This window comes from Manihot esculenta, chromosome 3, assembly GCF_001659605.2.
Source record: "Manihot esculenta cultivar AM560-2 chromosome 3, M.esculenta_v8, whole genome shotgun sequence".
NCBI lineage: Eukaryota > Viridiplantae > Streptophyta > Magnoliopsida > Malpighiales > Euphorbiaceae > Manihot > Manihot esculenta.
This window is the reverse complement of record NC_035163.2, coordinates 3,699,415-3,715,806: the sequence shown is the minus strand read 5'-3', so window position 1 is coordinate 3,715,806 and position 16,392 is coordinate 3,699,415. Positions and strand designations below refer to the sequence as shown.

General features: G+C 31.7%; 3 protein-coding genes across 4 annotated transcripts; 1 reads left to right on the top strand and 2 right to left on the bottom strand.

Moving 5' to 3' along the window:
• Positions 1-413: 413 nt before the first annotated feature.
• Positions 414-7,611, bottom strand: LOC110611892 (probable polygalacturonase). Its single transcript, XM_021752444.2, has 5 exons — positions 6,966-7,611; positions 4,885-5,005; positions 2,798-3,046; positions 1,981-2,134; positions 414-1,139 (listed from the first exon to the last, which is right to left on the bottom strand). The coding sequence occupies exons 1-5, from the start codon at positions 7,395-7,397 to the stop codon at positions 614-616; spliced, it is 1,482 nt and encodes a 493-aa protein (XP_021608136.1). The 5' UTR covers positions 7,398-7,611; the 3' UTR covers positions 414-613.
• A 1,234-nt stretch (positions 7,612-8,845) lies between these two features.
• LOC110610552 (photosystem I chlorophyll a/b-binding protein 6, chloroplastic) lies at positions 8,846-10,544 on the top strand. 2 transcript variants are annotated; one of them, XM_021750529.1, is made up of 5 exons: positions 8,846-8,943; positions 9,057-9,224; positions 9,481-9,518; positions 9,606-10,120; positions 10,217-10,544. In XM_021750529.1, exons 1-5 carry the CDS (start codon positions 8,891-8,893, stop codon positions 10,232-10,234), a joined length of 792 nt encoding a protein of 263 aa, XP_021606221.1. In that variant the 5' UTR covers positions 8,846-8,890; the 3' UTR covers positions 10,235-10,544. The 2 variants fall into 2 exon arrangements, with proteins under 2 accessions (XP_021606221.1, XP_021606220.1); XM_021750528.2 differs by having other exon boundaries at positions 8,846-8,949.
• Positions 10,545-13,598: 3,054 nt separating this feature from the next.
• Positions 13,599-14,339, bottom strand: LOC110611066 (E3 ubiquitin-protein ligase AIP2). The gene has a single exon (XM_021751180.1). The coding sequence runs from the start codon at positions 14,337-14,339 to the stop codon at positions 13,599-13,601; it is 741 nt and encodes a 246-aa protein (XP_021606872.1).
• Positions 14,340-16,392: the final 2,053 nt, after the last annotated feature.

The window sequence follows — 16,392 nt, the reverse complement described above, 5'->3', positions numbered from 1 at the left end:
CGGCAGACTAGACTCTTTATATGTTTTTTAAATTTTTTAAGTGTGGTCCGTGGAACATTAACTGATGAACGTGTACAATAGTCTCAATCGCATGCATTTACGAAGTTGACCAGAAGATGAGGTGGTTGTTGAAAATGTCAAATTTGCTCTTAATTTTTTAATTTAAATTTATTTTTAAATTATTATTAAAAATTAAATAAATTCATCTAGAATTTTAAAGGGTGAGTCACATTCTTTTTAATTTATTTAATTATAATTTAAAGATAAATTTAATATTTTTAATTTTTACTGTAGATAAATTTAATTTTGCGTACATCTGTTAATTCAGGTTCAGAAAAATGTCACTGAAATGCAACCAGAGACATTCACTTCAATTATGAGAATTTAAGCAGCTTTGCAATTATGTGATAGTATTTAGAAAGTGTGGAAACAAGCTCTATGCATTTCAGTCACCGTATCAATGTATAAACAACTGAGAAGCTTCTGTACATACAACTCTGTTGAGAAATTTAAAAACTCCATAACACTTTGGCAGAAACATAGCAAGATGATTTTTCCAGCTTCGCTCGTTTAGACACAAGATGAAGTCGTTGACCTCAAACCCAACATTTTGTCAAAAATCATAGTCTATGTCTGTCAAGTTTTGGGAGACAGAGTGCTTGATGAGATGTTCTTGCTCGTCATAACGATCAAGGTTCTCGCATGGGGCAGGGAAGATGGTACCGATTACACGACCTTGAACAAAGGCACACTGGAATATATGCTTCTTCTTGTATGTTATTCCCACTGACATATCCCGAAAACTTACATTCCTCACTGGAATATCTTCGCTCCCATGTATCCGCACAGGTACACGAACTCCTTGACCATGGACCCCAGTGAAGCTTATGTCCTCAAGTTTTGGAACTGCCTTACGATCATAACCTTCATCAGGGTGTTCATTATAATCTGTCTTGATAACAATTCCAACCCGGACATTGTCAAATGTTAGATTCCGGTAGGTTATATGTCGAACATATCCTCCTCTTCCGGGGGCTGTCTTGATTCGAACTGCACGCCTTGAACTCCACACAATGAGGTTTTCCACAGTGATATTTGATACCCCACCTGACATCTCACTGCCAATTGACACTCCAGCACTGTTTCAAGGTTCAACCAGGTGCATCTCAGTTACCAGTTGAAAAAGTGAATGTTGGTAATTACTACTACATTCTAGGACATGTTCATGACAAGTTCTCACATATCATACTACAGTTACCAATCGACCAAATACTGAGGTTTCTATATTAGTTTTCTCTTTACCATAGCCAAAACAAGTAGCAGTTTCCCCATCAATCAGGTAATTTTACAGTACTAAATAATATTTCCTTTTCATTACTTCGAACAAAAAAATTGACTTGCAAAATATTAAAGAAATTCAAATTTGTTAAAATAATATAAAAAGGAGCTAAGTTACTGTAATTATAAACAAAAACAAATAAGAAAATCTGATACACAAAAAGATGACTAGTTCACAATATTTGGCAGTACTTACCAAAGCTATTGTCTTGCATTTCTCCTCCGGAAAGAAGAGCATTGCTCATCTTGCACTAATTGTTTACATAACAGTTTTAATTATTCTTTATTAGTATAAACCAACAATTAAAGCCATTTAGATTAATGGTGATTGAAGAATTAGGTCATAATCACAACTATAATCCATCCTATATCATGGGCAATATGCAGATTGGTGTCTAATAGAGCTGAATGGCATCCATATAGCTGACCCCAACATGTTTGGGATTAAAAGCATATGCTAATTATGGCTTTACTTATCACAAGCATACATCCAAAGGTTCCCTAATGCAAGAAAAGCAAATATTATATAAAAGATTCAGTAATAGATTGCTCAGGCATGCGAAGGCTTAGAGGAAATGCAGGAAAACATTATAAAATTAGTGTTTTCACCAAGTTGGGAATAAAATTACAAAGAGATTTCACCTGACCATAGAGCGAACCACAAGGTTACGGATGAGAATATTCATTGAAGGTCGTCCATACGCAATTCCATACTGATCCCAGCCACTCTTTATTGCAATACCATCATCCCCCACACTTATGTAACAGTTTTCAATTATCATATCCTCGCATGAATCTGTTATATGCCCAAAAATTATATTTTGGATTGAAAGAAGAAATTGTTAGCCACCTTCATGAACATGTTATATCATAAAAAAACAAGTAGGTAGAATAGTTAATATTTAAAAGGTCTATCGTATTAGGGTTCTGGCATGAAGAATGGGATTAAAATATATAAGAAAAATAATAAAAAGAAAAAACGTAATGGAGGCAACCATGATATTAATAGAGTGCAACTTGCTTTTATATGAGATTAAGTCGGGTTAGGAACATTTAAAAACAAACAAATAAAACAAATATAAATGAACTTTATCATTGAAGACAAATTTTGAGTTCCACGCAAACTTTCATAACAAAACACTCCCATCAAGTATACCTGAAATGTATGCGACTAAAAAACTTCCACAATTAACCATTTCCAAACATATTGTCTTACAATTGATAGAACAGTTTTCACCAGTTTTAAAATACCATTATAACTTCTTCTCATCTTTGACATGGCGGGATAATTTTTCAATAATTACTCATTGGTAGTCCATCTCCTAAAGAAGTTTATACAAATGGCATAAGTTCAGATAAATAAAGAGGCTGAACATCTCTAAACTCTCAGAAAAACCATTTAATAGCCTATGGCTCACTATATATACTGAGAGAAAAATGCAAATGTAAAAATATGTACCAGGATCAATTCCATCAGTATTTGGGGCTCCAATTACAGGAGCCAAAATTGTAACATTCCTGATAGTTACATTCTTGCAGTCATATGGATGGAGAGTCCAAAAAGGGGAATCCTTCAATGTTATATTAGCGATCAGAATGTCACTTGACCACATAATCTGTACAAGGGGCCCTCTTGTGTGGTTGAGAAGCTTTTGACGATACTTTTTCCACCATGTTTGACCCTGTCCATTTATGGTACCATTATGTCCTGTTAATCATAAAGACAAAAATTAGCATCCAATCCAGTCAACAAATAATTATTTTGCAAATAACTGAGGCTGAGGAAACTAAATGCTCAATATAAAAATGTCCAAAGCAGAGCTAGACTCGCCCATTTTTAAATCCACTTATAACCCACACAAACTAGAATAATCAAATAGAAGTGGTTACAACCTACCAAATATACCATATTAGCAACAACAGTTATTCAGTGTTGTTAAAGGCAAGCGAGGCAACCAGGTGAGGCGCCTTTCAAGAGGTGCTCGCCTTGCCTTGCGAGGCGCCAGGCGGGCGAGGCGAGCGCCTCTTGCTGAATTCTTTCTTTTTTTTTTATAATTTTAAAAGGTTAAAACCCAAAACCCTTAAATCGCAACTCCTTCTGCATTCTCCAACAGCAGCCAGTCGAGTCCGAGACACAGCCTTCAAACAGCAGCCATAGACACTAGTGACCAGTCCAGGTATGTGTCTCTCCTCTCTCGTCTCCTCTCCTCTTTCGTCTTCTTCCTTCTCCTTCTTCTTCTTCTCCCGAATCCCGATCTCCTTCTCCAAATTCTTCGACTCCTATCCTCTTTCTTCTTCTCCCGATCTCCTTCTTCCTCTGCTACTTCAAGCTTTCTTTCGCAATCATAGGCTAATAGGCTCCAGCATTGCAGAAATTAATTATAATGGGTCATGGGTGTTACCGTGTTATTGATTTTAAATTATTATTTACTCATAATTTATTTTGATGGTGTGAGTATGACAGTGATACTAGTCTACTAGTATGCCTAATGCCTTGTATTGTTAGTTATTAATAATGCTTTATTATATATTTATTATTTATATAACTAAATATGAATGTTAGTCTATGTACATTATATTTATATGCATATATCTAAAATATGTAAAAATTTTAGTTTCTGTCACCTTTTTCAAAAAGGCGTCGCCTCACCTCTCGCCTCTTGCCTAAGGCGATAGGAGACCTTGTCACCTTAGTGTCGCCTCTCACCTTGATAACACTGCAGTTATTCCATCAGTTTAATTTGCAGCCTTTAAGATTACACTTGAAATTGTGTGAAACTCTAATTGGACGGTAGAATTAATTTCATTGATGGTCCTCATGTGTATGCATAGTTCAGGAAGTCATATAAAGATACTGAATTTAGGCACAAAATATAGAAGAATGAATTACACCCAGAAGAAAGAGCACAGACTGCTCTCTCTCTCTCTCTGCAAATTTGTTATAAACTGAAGTTAAAAAGCCATCCCAACTTTCCTGTTTTTTCAAGTACAACCTAGCCAACCAAGCCAGCTAAGTTCCAATACACACAAATCAATTTAATTTTTTTTTCTTACATGAAAGTTTATTGATTAAAACACTAACATAGGTTCTCCAAAGACTAAAACACTTCTTTCTATTTGTTCTATGCTTTTTTTGGACAAAAGTTTATGGGCTTCTCTAATAATTGCACTTTATTTACTCAATTTGCAACATTTATGAGACTTTTTTTTTTTAATTTATTAAGGGGTGTAGGAGTTCGTAAGTGGCTTTCTCTTTGATTATTCTTCCAAATGTTGTGGAAAATAGTATTACTCGATTCAAAATACCACTAAACTTATTTTTGTCTCTTGGTAAGTAGAAAAAAGTTCTAAATTAAATATTTCACCCCTCCCACTTAGATCAATAAAATTATTGAGTTTGATATGCCAAAAACCAAATACATCAATAAACTGAAGTGAAGTGTATGTCTTATCAGTCACTTGACTCACTTTCCATTATAAGGACTGAAAAACAAATAACAAGAATAATAACAGTCAATTTGGTGCAGAGATTTTGAATTGACTGACCTGTTATAACAACATCCTTGAGATTTTGACCATGGATTAAACTTCCATAGCGAGGTCCAGGATGCTCTCTCCCGTATCCATATGAAGGCAATGGAGGCATCAGTGGCCAATACTTCTCATCCTGTTTAATATTACATAATAGAACATACAAAAATAAACAGAAACTTCAATTTGCGAGAACCAAAAAAAATCAATCAAAATAAGAAGTCAATAGCATCAAAGCAAGTCACATAAATGTTAACACAAGTCATGGACATGGCAAATAAGCAGGCTTTGATCCATTTGCAGATTATCATACTAATCGAGTAGACTACCGGGTAGTTTCTAGGCCAACAACCTTACATCACTTATTCATGTTTCAGCAATTTATATTCACTCTATATATCTATCATTAAACGTATCCTCAGGTATAATGATGGATTTAATAATTAACTTAGTAACATGTTTCTAAGTAAAAAATTATTGCACCTCTGTGTGTGTTCCCAAACCACACAGAACAATGGATTTTTTGGCACACATATAAAAATTTGTTTGACCATATTATAAGTTCCTATCCACCATATCTAGAAGAAGGCACCCACCACTTAGATCTTATTTAAGTACCAGATTTTGATTAAATTTATAGTCTGCAGTCATACAAGCTATCTACTGCAGGAGTTCAGATATATGCAGAAAACAGGGGAAAATAATTAAGCAGTAATTAGAATGGTTCCCAATTTAGCTACATCTATATATCATATCAGACAGGTATCACAAACAACTTCTCTTTAAGCAACAAATACTAGGAACTACATAGAATTACCAATTATAAATTTTGAAATATGCCCCATGAGTAATCCAATAGTCTTGACATGCAGACAATAAGAATCTCATGCCACCCAAAAGGTTATCAGCAAACTATTGTTTAAGACTACTTGAAGATAGTATTACATTCCGAGGTTCATGTCAAGAGAGTTGAGCAAACATAAATATCAGTAAGCATCCAAGTGATATAAGAATTTCAACCAATGGATAGGATACCACTCTCCACATAGCACAAATGCTTGGGAAGCATGTTTTATGTATCAAACTAATCCAATAGTCTTAACATGCCACTTACACAGCATTTATATGAGGATAATTGTGACTAATAAGCAAAATTCATGGATGGGGAAAAAAAGGCTGAAAGGATATTTATACCCCTATCGGCCTTTACAGTTTACATGAAAAGTCTAATGGCATTCTAAAATTTAAAATCGTCCTATGTCACACCTCAATTTTTTATAAGTGGAATTAAATGAAAGGTGAACCTTTTGATCCTAGTTAACATCATAATTAAAGAAAAAATGAGAATGTTTGAAGGTACCATAAGACTTTTAGGTAGGTCAGTGGTAATTTATGTACCCAATCTTCTTAAATTTATCAAATAATGAAAGTTTATGTGTGAAATGGGACACTTATAAAGTTGAGAGTGCTATTGGACTTTTTCTGGTGAAGGTCAAGGGTTAATTGTTGCATTCAGCTGTAGAAAAATTGCATAACTTTGCTGCCTTTAATAGTTCCAAAATGTACACATCAGCCTTCCCCTTTTGAAATCCTCTGGCAACTTTAGAAAATTTACACAAGTCTGATGCTTTTATCAGCCTGTTTAGTATTGCATCCTGTTGCATATAATGCCCCCTTCTCATTTCAAAAGTAGTTCTTGAATAAATTCTCAACAATCACACGATTTCCTTCATCATTGATTCACTTCGGAATCATAATCCAAGAATTATCAACGTAAATACCATATTCACAGGACCACAGAGGGCATCTAGATAGAAAAAGCTTGAATAATACTGTTCCGACCATGCAGTTTGGCATTTTCCAAACAAGTGCCAAACTACTGCCCCGGTGCCCCCTACTTGAGCACTTCAGAAATCGAAGGGAAAAAATTAAAGACAATATTACCATAAATTAACGGATAAAAGAGATCATAATATAAAGGAAATTAACAATTAGAACAACAAATAAATCAGTAAGAAACCCACAACAATGAGTGACGACTTAAATGAATCATTCCAAAGTCCAAAACTGGAAAGCATGAGACTCACAACACTAACCTCAATTCCAAGTATAACAGCATCATCGGCAAGAAACAGAGTCATATGACTAGTGAGATTAAAGGGTGCCGTAAGCCACCTCCCAGGAGGCACGTTTAGCTGGCCTCCCCCTTTCTTCCCCAGCTTGGAAATCGCCAAAACAGCCCTCTCAAAGGCTTCAGTATTCAACGTGACCCCATCGCCCACACCCCCAAAATCCGTCAAATTAAATGCCACAGGTCTCAGCCTGGGCATCGGCCTCATCGGCACCCGCCAAAACACCGCGAACCCACCTCCAACTACGTTCCGCTGCCAAACGAACACCGAGGCAAATGCTGCGATCCATAAAACAGTGAAAAGGGTTTTGTGAGAAGACAAGAATGCTGGCACCCACCGCTTCAATTCCAGCCTCTGGTACTGGAACCGCCCCAGTGGCGCCGTCTCTACCATCATTAATTAGACACTGAAGTCGGCAACTTTTTTCCCTTTTTTGAGCGGTTAGTGAGTAGCTTGATTCAGTGAGAGAAGATATGCGAAATGGGTATTTGGGAAATTGTACATGGACATGGATCTAAAGAGTGCGATTTAGAAGAGTTTTTGAGAGAGAAAATCTTGGGGGGTGAGAATGAGAGTTAATAATCAAACAGATGGATGATTATTGTTAAAGTGTATTTGAAGGTAAGGTTTGTGCCTTTGCTGTTGTGTATTTTATATTCTTAAATTCCAAAACTCACTTAAAGTGTGGAAAAATTTATTAATGATATAATTTCTAAAAATTTCATTTTTCATTATAATATAATATTATTTTAATATATATTTCGTATTTATAAACTTAATCCGATTATAAATATATTCAAATAAATTTTAGAGGATGAATACATAAATTTTTAATTATAATAACATAAAAATTATAATTTTCCGCCTCTAAATTCCAATTCCATCTCAATGAGATCAATATATTGAAATTTAAATTTGGTATTTTATTTGTTTATATGGTAACAAAGTGAAAAGGATACTTCTTTGTTTCAAATTCTATCACTAAGAAGACAGTTCAAAAGAAGATTTAGAAAGGTGCAGTAGTTGTAGTGGAGCTAGTCCATGAAACTCCTATAAGTAATAATGAATTAATTTTTATTTATTTTAATTTTTTATATATATTAAAAATATTTTTTATTAACTTTCTAATAATACCCATTTTAAATATATTAAATTTTATTAAATATTAAGAGTTGTTTTGAAAAGTTTAATAATAGCAAATAGTCAATTTGATTGGTGAGAATAGCAAAGGAATTCTCTAAATAAATTGGAGTAGAAGAAGTTTCATTTCAATTGATTGCTATCAACAACACAACTAGAGAGTGGTCCCTGTCGCTGGATTGCCAAGAAAACTATAAAAATGCCCACAAGTAGGTGAAGCTGGTAGAGTGTTGCAATCAAATTTTCATTTGGTGACTCAATCTCAAAATGCAGCAGATGAACTACACCTACCAACGCCATTCATATTACTACAATTGGCTGCCAGGGAGATCACTGCAACTCAAATTGCAGATTAAGCCTTTCTACCAAATGGTTCCAGCACCCAGCCATTTTTGTGTTTTAGCGATGCCAATCAGTTTCTTCCTTCTTTGTTAAATGGACCTTCCTCTATAAAGAGAAATTTTTTTTTTTAAATAATTTAATTTTTTATTAAAAAAACATTTTTTTTATTAATTAAAATTTTTAAGTGTTTTAAATATATAAAAATATAAAAAATGGAAATAGCACATTCTCATTCTATATCCATTACGTGTCAATCAACTATTGGTTCTTTTTCTTTTGTGTCAGCCAGTAAAATCTACTCTGCACGAAGTCTTGAATGGATAAGCCCATTAAATTAACTGATAAACGAGATAGCCAGCCACTCCACTAGACTGCTGACTGCCAAAGAACTTTTGGATTGCTCATACATGGCTCTGAGCATTGCCTCTACTTCATTGACAAGCCTTCCGACCAGTATCAGGTACTTGTATTCTCTACTCCACCCATTTTCTATTCTTGCATGTTTGAGCTTTTTAACGTTGTATTATCAAAATTTTTGATATGTCATCCAATACTTTCTGTTGAAACAAACAGGGATTTACCTCAAAAAGCTTTCCTCGGGAAAATTTCAACCTGCCAACCTGGGAAAATTAAGGTAAAATTGAATGCAACAAAAGGGGTTTCCAGTGTATGTGAGCCTCTCCCTCCGGATAGACCATTGTGGTTCCCTGGCAGCTCACCTCCAGAATGGCTAGATGGGAGGTAATAGTTCTTTCTCTTGGTTGAAAACTAATTTGATTTTCTTATAATTTGGAATGCATTTGACATTGTAATCATGAAAAACTACGCCGGCTTCAGTTATTTGGGCATGTTAGAGCTGCTCACTTTCTGCAGTAAATGCATTTATTTGTTGGAAGATAAGGTGTTTGAATTTATGCTCAATTAGCAGGATAGCTTAAATCAGAGTAGGGTTTTGAGGTTAATGGAAATATGACTTCTTTCCTTTTGTTAATTTTAGTCTTCCTGGAGATTTTGGCTTCGATCCTCTTGGATTAGGTACGCCTTTATTTTCTCACGCTATATACATATTGAAGCAAGTTAGATTGAAAGAAAACTGAAATGTATGTGTGTTATGTGTTGCAGGATCTGACCCGGAGTCGCTGAAATGGTTTGCACAAGCGGAGCTAATGCACGGTAGGTGGGCAATGCTTGCAGTGGCAGGAATCCTCATTCCAGAATGGCTTGAAAGCTTAGGCTTCATCGAGAACTACAATTGGTTTGATGCTGGTGCTAGGGAATATTTTGCAGATCCAACAACATTGTTTATAGTGCAGTTAGTATTGATGGGTTGGGTTGAGGGAAGAAGATGGGCAGATATGATTAACCCTGGATGTGTTGACATAGAGCCTACGTTGCCAAACAAATCAAAACCAAAGCCAGATGTTGGTTACCCAGGTGGGTTATGGTTTGATCCCATGATGTGGGGCAGAGGGTCCCCTGAGCCTGTAATGGTATTGAGGACTAAGGAGATCAAGAATGGGCGTTTAGCTATGTTAGCATTTGTTGGCTTCTGCTTCCAGGCCGTCTATACTGGGGAAGGTCCCATTGAAAACTTGATGGCTCACATTGCAGATCCTGGTCACTGCAATATATTCTCTGTAATTCTCTGCTGCATTATGTTCAATTATCAAATGTTTTAATAGTCATTGCAGAATTGTTGGCAATAATATATATTCTTATTTTCATGGTTGTAGGCTTTCACAACTCAGTGATGGTGATGGCATAATCAGAGAGCTTGCAGCAAGCCAGGGCCTGTGTAAATTGACAGATTTCTTGGATTCTGAAAGGATGGATGAACTCTAAACACTAGGCAAGCCAAGGGAAACTTAGTTCAACTTTTTGCTTTTAACTTGTTTTGCCTTTCTTAGTGTTCCATTTTGATAAATGTATATAGAGATGATCAAATGACAGGCCAGTTCCAGTTTATGATCAGCAATATAAGACATACAATGGATCTATATTCATTATAAGAGTAGTGATATTTGCAATGAAACAGAAGAATGCTTTGATCATTTGAACTCATATTCTTTCAAGATTCTCCAGACATGCTTTTATCCTATAATCAAACAAAGTTGTGACAAATCTATATCTATATAAATATTATAAAACCGAACTTTAAAAAGTTCTAACAAAATATTTGACAAGTGGAAATCTATCTTTATGTCATATTTCTATTATTTAAGTGATTTTTATCATTATATATATATACACCTTAGGTGAAATTCAGCATTTTCATTATTATCATTAATTAATAAGCAACTTTTTTATTTTTTAGTCTTTAATACAGAAAATTAATAATAGTAAAAAAATGAAAGGTTTATTTATGCCCATCTGTTTTTCTATATATATTTCATAGGGCTGAAAAAAGAAACAAAAGAGTATATGCTCAATGTATTATCGACAATAATTTAAGAGAGATTTATTATTTAGTCTCTGAGTATTGCCATTATTAACAAGTTAGTTTCTGCGTTTTTAGAAATCTATTAAAACACGTTTATCTTTCCTCTCCATCAACGAAATAGTTTTTCCACCCTCTTTTCCGTTAAAAATATATAAAATATGAGAGAAAAAAATTTTTAAAATTCAATTTTGCCCTCAAATAAAATCTCTTATTTAGTCCTTAGATATTGTTATTATTAACAAGTCACTCCATACATTTTCAGAAATCTATTAAAATATCATTATCTTTTCTTATATATATTAAAACGTTCTTATCGTTTCTTTCTGTCAATGAAATAGTCTCTCCTTCTCAAAAAAGAAGAAAAAAGAAGAAGAAGAAGGAGAATCACTTCCTCCTCCTCCTCCTTAAAGAAGAAGAATAAAGAGAAAAATCGAAGAAGAATCAAAGAAGAAGAAGAAAAAAAAGAGGAAAAATTGCCTCCTCCTCCTTAAAAAAGAAGAATAAAGAGAAAAATCGAAGAAGAATCAAAGAAGAAGAAGAAAAAAAAGAGGAAAAATTGCCTCCTCCTCCTTAAAAAAGAAGAATAAAGAGAAAAATCGAAGAAGAATCAAAGAAGAAGAAGAAAAAGAAGAGGAAAAATTGCCTCCTCCTCCTTAAAGAAGAAAATAAAGAGAAAAATCGAAGAAGAATCAAAGAAGAAGAAGAAGAAAAAGAAGAACCAAAGAAGAAGAAAAAGAAGAACCAAAGAAGAAGAAAAAGAAGAACCAAAGAAGAAGATGAGGAATAAAAGATGAAGAAGAAGAAGGGGGAGGAGGAGGAGGAAAAGAAGGAGGATAATTTGGTCTTTTGCTATATTTTTAATGGTAGAAATAGATAGAAAGACTATTTTGTTGACGGCAAGAAAAGATAAGTACATATTTCAATGTAGGGACTAATTTATTAATAATGACAATATACAGAAACTAAATTATAAATCTCATTTTTTATTAAAAACAAATTGAAAAACTTTTTTTTCTTCGTAAATTTAATTTTTTTAAATATTGTTGAATGAAAAGAAAAACTCCAAATTGATGCACTCTTTTACTAGAAAATTATATAAAAATTAAAAAAAATAAATTAATTGTAGTTAATTTTATCTTTCTCTCTAAACGTGAAAAAATGAATGAGGTGAAAAATAAATATTTGATTTAAAAAAATAAATATTTTTTCCTTTATCTTAAAAGAGAGAAAGAAAAGTAAAAATGAAAAAAAATTATATATTCATAAATTTTACCTTGTACAATTATAAGAAGAGAAATTAATAATATTGTGATACATATCTATCATGTTTCTAATTCTAATTACAATTAATTATATAAAAAAAAAACATTTACTGTGATATAATTAAATAATTTCATAGATTTGTCACCGGCTAGACTCATTTCATTATGATTGTCTTAATATCCATTAAAACTTCTCTTATCCGTCGATTATCGAAACTTCTCTTGGATGGTTTTTGCCTCGATATGTTAGTGTTGTGTTGATTTACTATTCTTAAACCTTTAATTATGAGTTTGTGAGTGAAGTGACGAGAGTGTTATACTTTTCTTTATTTCAAATTCAAATTCAGTGATTAATTTCATTTGTTTGGAAAAAAGTTATTAAATTGTTTTGATATTTCTCATTAAATCAAATTAAATTAAATTAAAAAATATATTTTTTTTTAACTTTCCTAATTAGATTGAGTTTAATTTAGAATCTACTGATATCAAACTCTTTAATTTGCATGTGAAATGAAAGGATACAACTCAATTTTAATTTTTGTCACCTTATGAATAGTAAACCAAATGATCGGTCGATAAGGAATTCTTTAAAGCTAAAATCAACAATGTGATGTCAAAAGGAATTATCTCTCAAATAGTATTGATGTGTCAAATATCAGAAATAAAAATTATTTATTCTTATTCCATAATGGTGAAAATAAATTCACATTAAACAAATAAAAAAAAAATATCTTCTACTCAATAATAAATCGAAAAAATTATATTATTTATAAAAAAAAATAAAAGTAAATTCTAAAAAATAAATCTCTTAGAAAAAAAGTATGAATTTTCACGTGACATTCAATAAATAAAAGTCTAACTAAAAACATTTCAAATATGCATATTTTTATAAAAGTTACAAAAAGTTCTAAAAAGAAAACTTAATAAAACTTAAAAAATCAAATGAAATTATTTAAATAAATTTAAATTTAAATAATTAATTTATTTTCAATTATAATTATTTATTTACTAAGTCCACGTTGTCCACATAAAATTATAGAATAGAACTCAGAAACAACTCGAAATCTGTATTCAGACATGATGAGCCAACAGCAGCATCAACAGAGCATGTTACTGCAGGATCCTGGAGTTAGCGTGGAAGATGGCCATTGATGCTTCATTCTTGCAATGGGTTCCTTAAAATCTATTCCGTAGACAAGAAAATAACAAGAGTTTCCTTAAAAATGTCAAATTCCTAAAGCAGAACATTAAAAAAAAAATGCAGAATTCACTAAAACAGAACATTGAATCCTATAAAAATCTCCTAAACTATCATTTCCTATGAATCAGAATCTGAAAAAATAAATGAAATTTCATGGCTACAACTGAAAACTGTGGCAGAAAACAAAAGTTGCGTCTGAAAACTGGAAAGGATTAATCCTCAAGCTCCCGTCGACAAGTCGGGCATGAATTCTGAACCTTCAACCAGCCAAAGATGCACCTTTCATGAAATATATGATTGCATGTCATCTTTGTGAGTGCCTCCCGGCTGCCGGATAATCCCTCCAGGCAAATCACACAGTCGTCGGATAATTCATCGCTATCACCTGTCTTCTTGGCAAAAAACCTCTGCTTCTTCAACTTGTTTAGTGCAGAAGTCGATGCACCTCTGGGAACCACTTCTCGGGGCTCTTCGTCTACTATCATTGTCCGACCAATGGGATCTCCGGCAATCAAGTACTCAAGGGTCATGTCTGTGTCTGCCACCACATGACGCCCCAAGAAAGGTTGCTGATTGGCCATCAAAACGAGGAAGCAAGCAATGTGATAAGCTAAGAAATCGCGGACAGGCTCATCAAGATTAATGGAAGAGAAAAGATAATAAAGATGGCTTTTGCATGGTTGCTCAGAAACTAGGTCATGGGAATGAATTTCGAAGAGGAAAGCAGAAGTTGGAGCAACTGGGCGAAGCTGGATCGACTCTCCTTGAAGGTTTCTGAATAATCTTCTGCAATAGCGATGGAAGCGAAGCTCCAAAAGGAAAATGGGTGGCAACATGGGATTGGGCAACAAGCTAGTAGAATTCAGTTTGACATCAACTCTCATGGTAGCCATCTTGAGAGCTGACTGAAACCCACCAAGTATTGATAAAACAGATAACGAATGTTCATGCATATGTCTATGGGATTATATACAGGTGAATTTGAATGTGTATATGTTTTCCTGACATTACAAGGAAATCCAAATAGTTTCTATTGTTTTCCTTGTTGCCGGAGGATTTCCGATGGTCTCAGAATCCATCTAGGATTCGTAGCTACCGGCATATGTTGGTAAAGATTGGCTGAGGTCCAATCGGACGGGAGAGAACGGTGGACTCTGTAAGTAGGACATTTACTATTAGTTTCAACACAGTAATTAAATTTAAATTAAATCACTAATGTTACTGTAATTTTATTTACAATAAATTCTGTATTATCTCTTTGCTAAAAACAAACTGGAAAATATTTTTTTTTCTTTGTAAATATAATATTTTAAATATTTATGGATAGAAAGACTCCAACTTGATACTCTCTCATTTAAAAAATTATATAAAATTTTTTTAAAAAAATAACTCTCTTGTTATTTTTATCTTCTTTTAAAATATATAAAAAAGATTATTAACAAAAGAATGAAAATATTTATTACTTTTTATATTTATATTCTAATTTTAAAATTTTAGATAATAAAATTAATTTTTTATATTTATCCATATATATAAAACTAAATCTTTCTCAATTTATCATAATTATAATTAAATAATCTAAATTAAATTTAAAAAAATTAATGATAAATTATAATATAATTTTTTAAAATTTTATATTAATAAATATATAATCCTTTAATTTAATTTTTATATTAAAAATAAATTTATTTTATATTTATCATATATAATAAATAAATATTTATTATAAATAAATTTTTATTACCTAAAATATCATATATAAATATTGTATATTAAAATATTTTATTGAAAATTTATATTCACTATTATGTACATAGTTTTTAGTATATAAAAAATTTAACTTTAAATTAATAATATTAAATATATATATTTTACTGTATAAAGTTATTCCTTTTATAATTTTTATAAAAATTTAGTTAGAGAGATTTATAATTTAATATCTGAGTATTATCATTATTAATAAATCAATCCCTATATTTTCAGAAATTTATTAAAATATTTTTTTTTCGTCATTTTATTTATTTTTATTATTAAAAATATAACAAAAAATCAAATTACCATTCATCTTCTACTCCTCTCCTTCTCCTTCTCCTTCTCATTCTCCTTTTTCGATTTTTTTTCTTCTTCTTCGATTGTTTTTTATTTGAGGCGGAGAAGGAGGTAATTCTTCTTCTTCTTTTTCATTATCATCTTCTTCTTCTTTTTTTCTTTTTTTTCTTATTTTTCTTTTTCGTTATCATCATTTTTTTTCTTTTTTGAAGAGAAGGATGAGGGACTATTTTATTGATGGGAGAAAGAATAAGAATGTTTTAATAGATCTGAGAAAGAATAAGAATGTTTTAATAGATCTGAAAAAGGATAAGGGCGTTTTACTATATCTGAAAAAAGATAAAAACGTTTTAATAAATTTTTAAAAATGTAGGGATTGACTTGTTAATAATGATAATACTCAAACTAAATAAAATATTTAATTTGAGTGTAAAATTGAGTTTTAAAAATTTTATCTTTCATCCCTCATTTATTTTTTAACGGAAAAGAGGGCGAAAGTATTATCCCATTGACAGAGAGAAAATATAAAAATATTTTAATAAATTTTTAAAAACACAGAAATTGATTTATTAATAATAATAATATTTAGAAATTAAATAGCATAATTTAACAAAATTATATAAACATTTTTATATTGTGTTATTTATTATTTATGTAAAATTTTCAAATCATAATTAATACCCTTTAATTATAACTATTTTTTTTTGATATCGATAAATTTAAATAATAAAAAATTTTAAAATTTTAATTATAATCATAATTAAAAATTTTAATAATATGCACAACGTGTAAACAAGTGGCTAGTTACTAAAGTAGCTATCCACTAGCAGTTTAAAATTGTTGTAATTCAGCAAAAATTAAAATTATTGTAAAGAAAAATCAACTTTCTTATTTTATGTTATTATTTTTATTTAATAAGATTATAATTTTAATATAACTTTTTATCGATCACAGAAA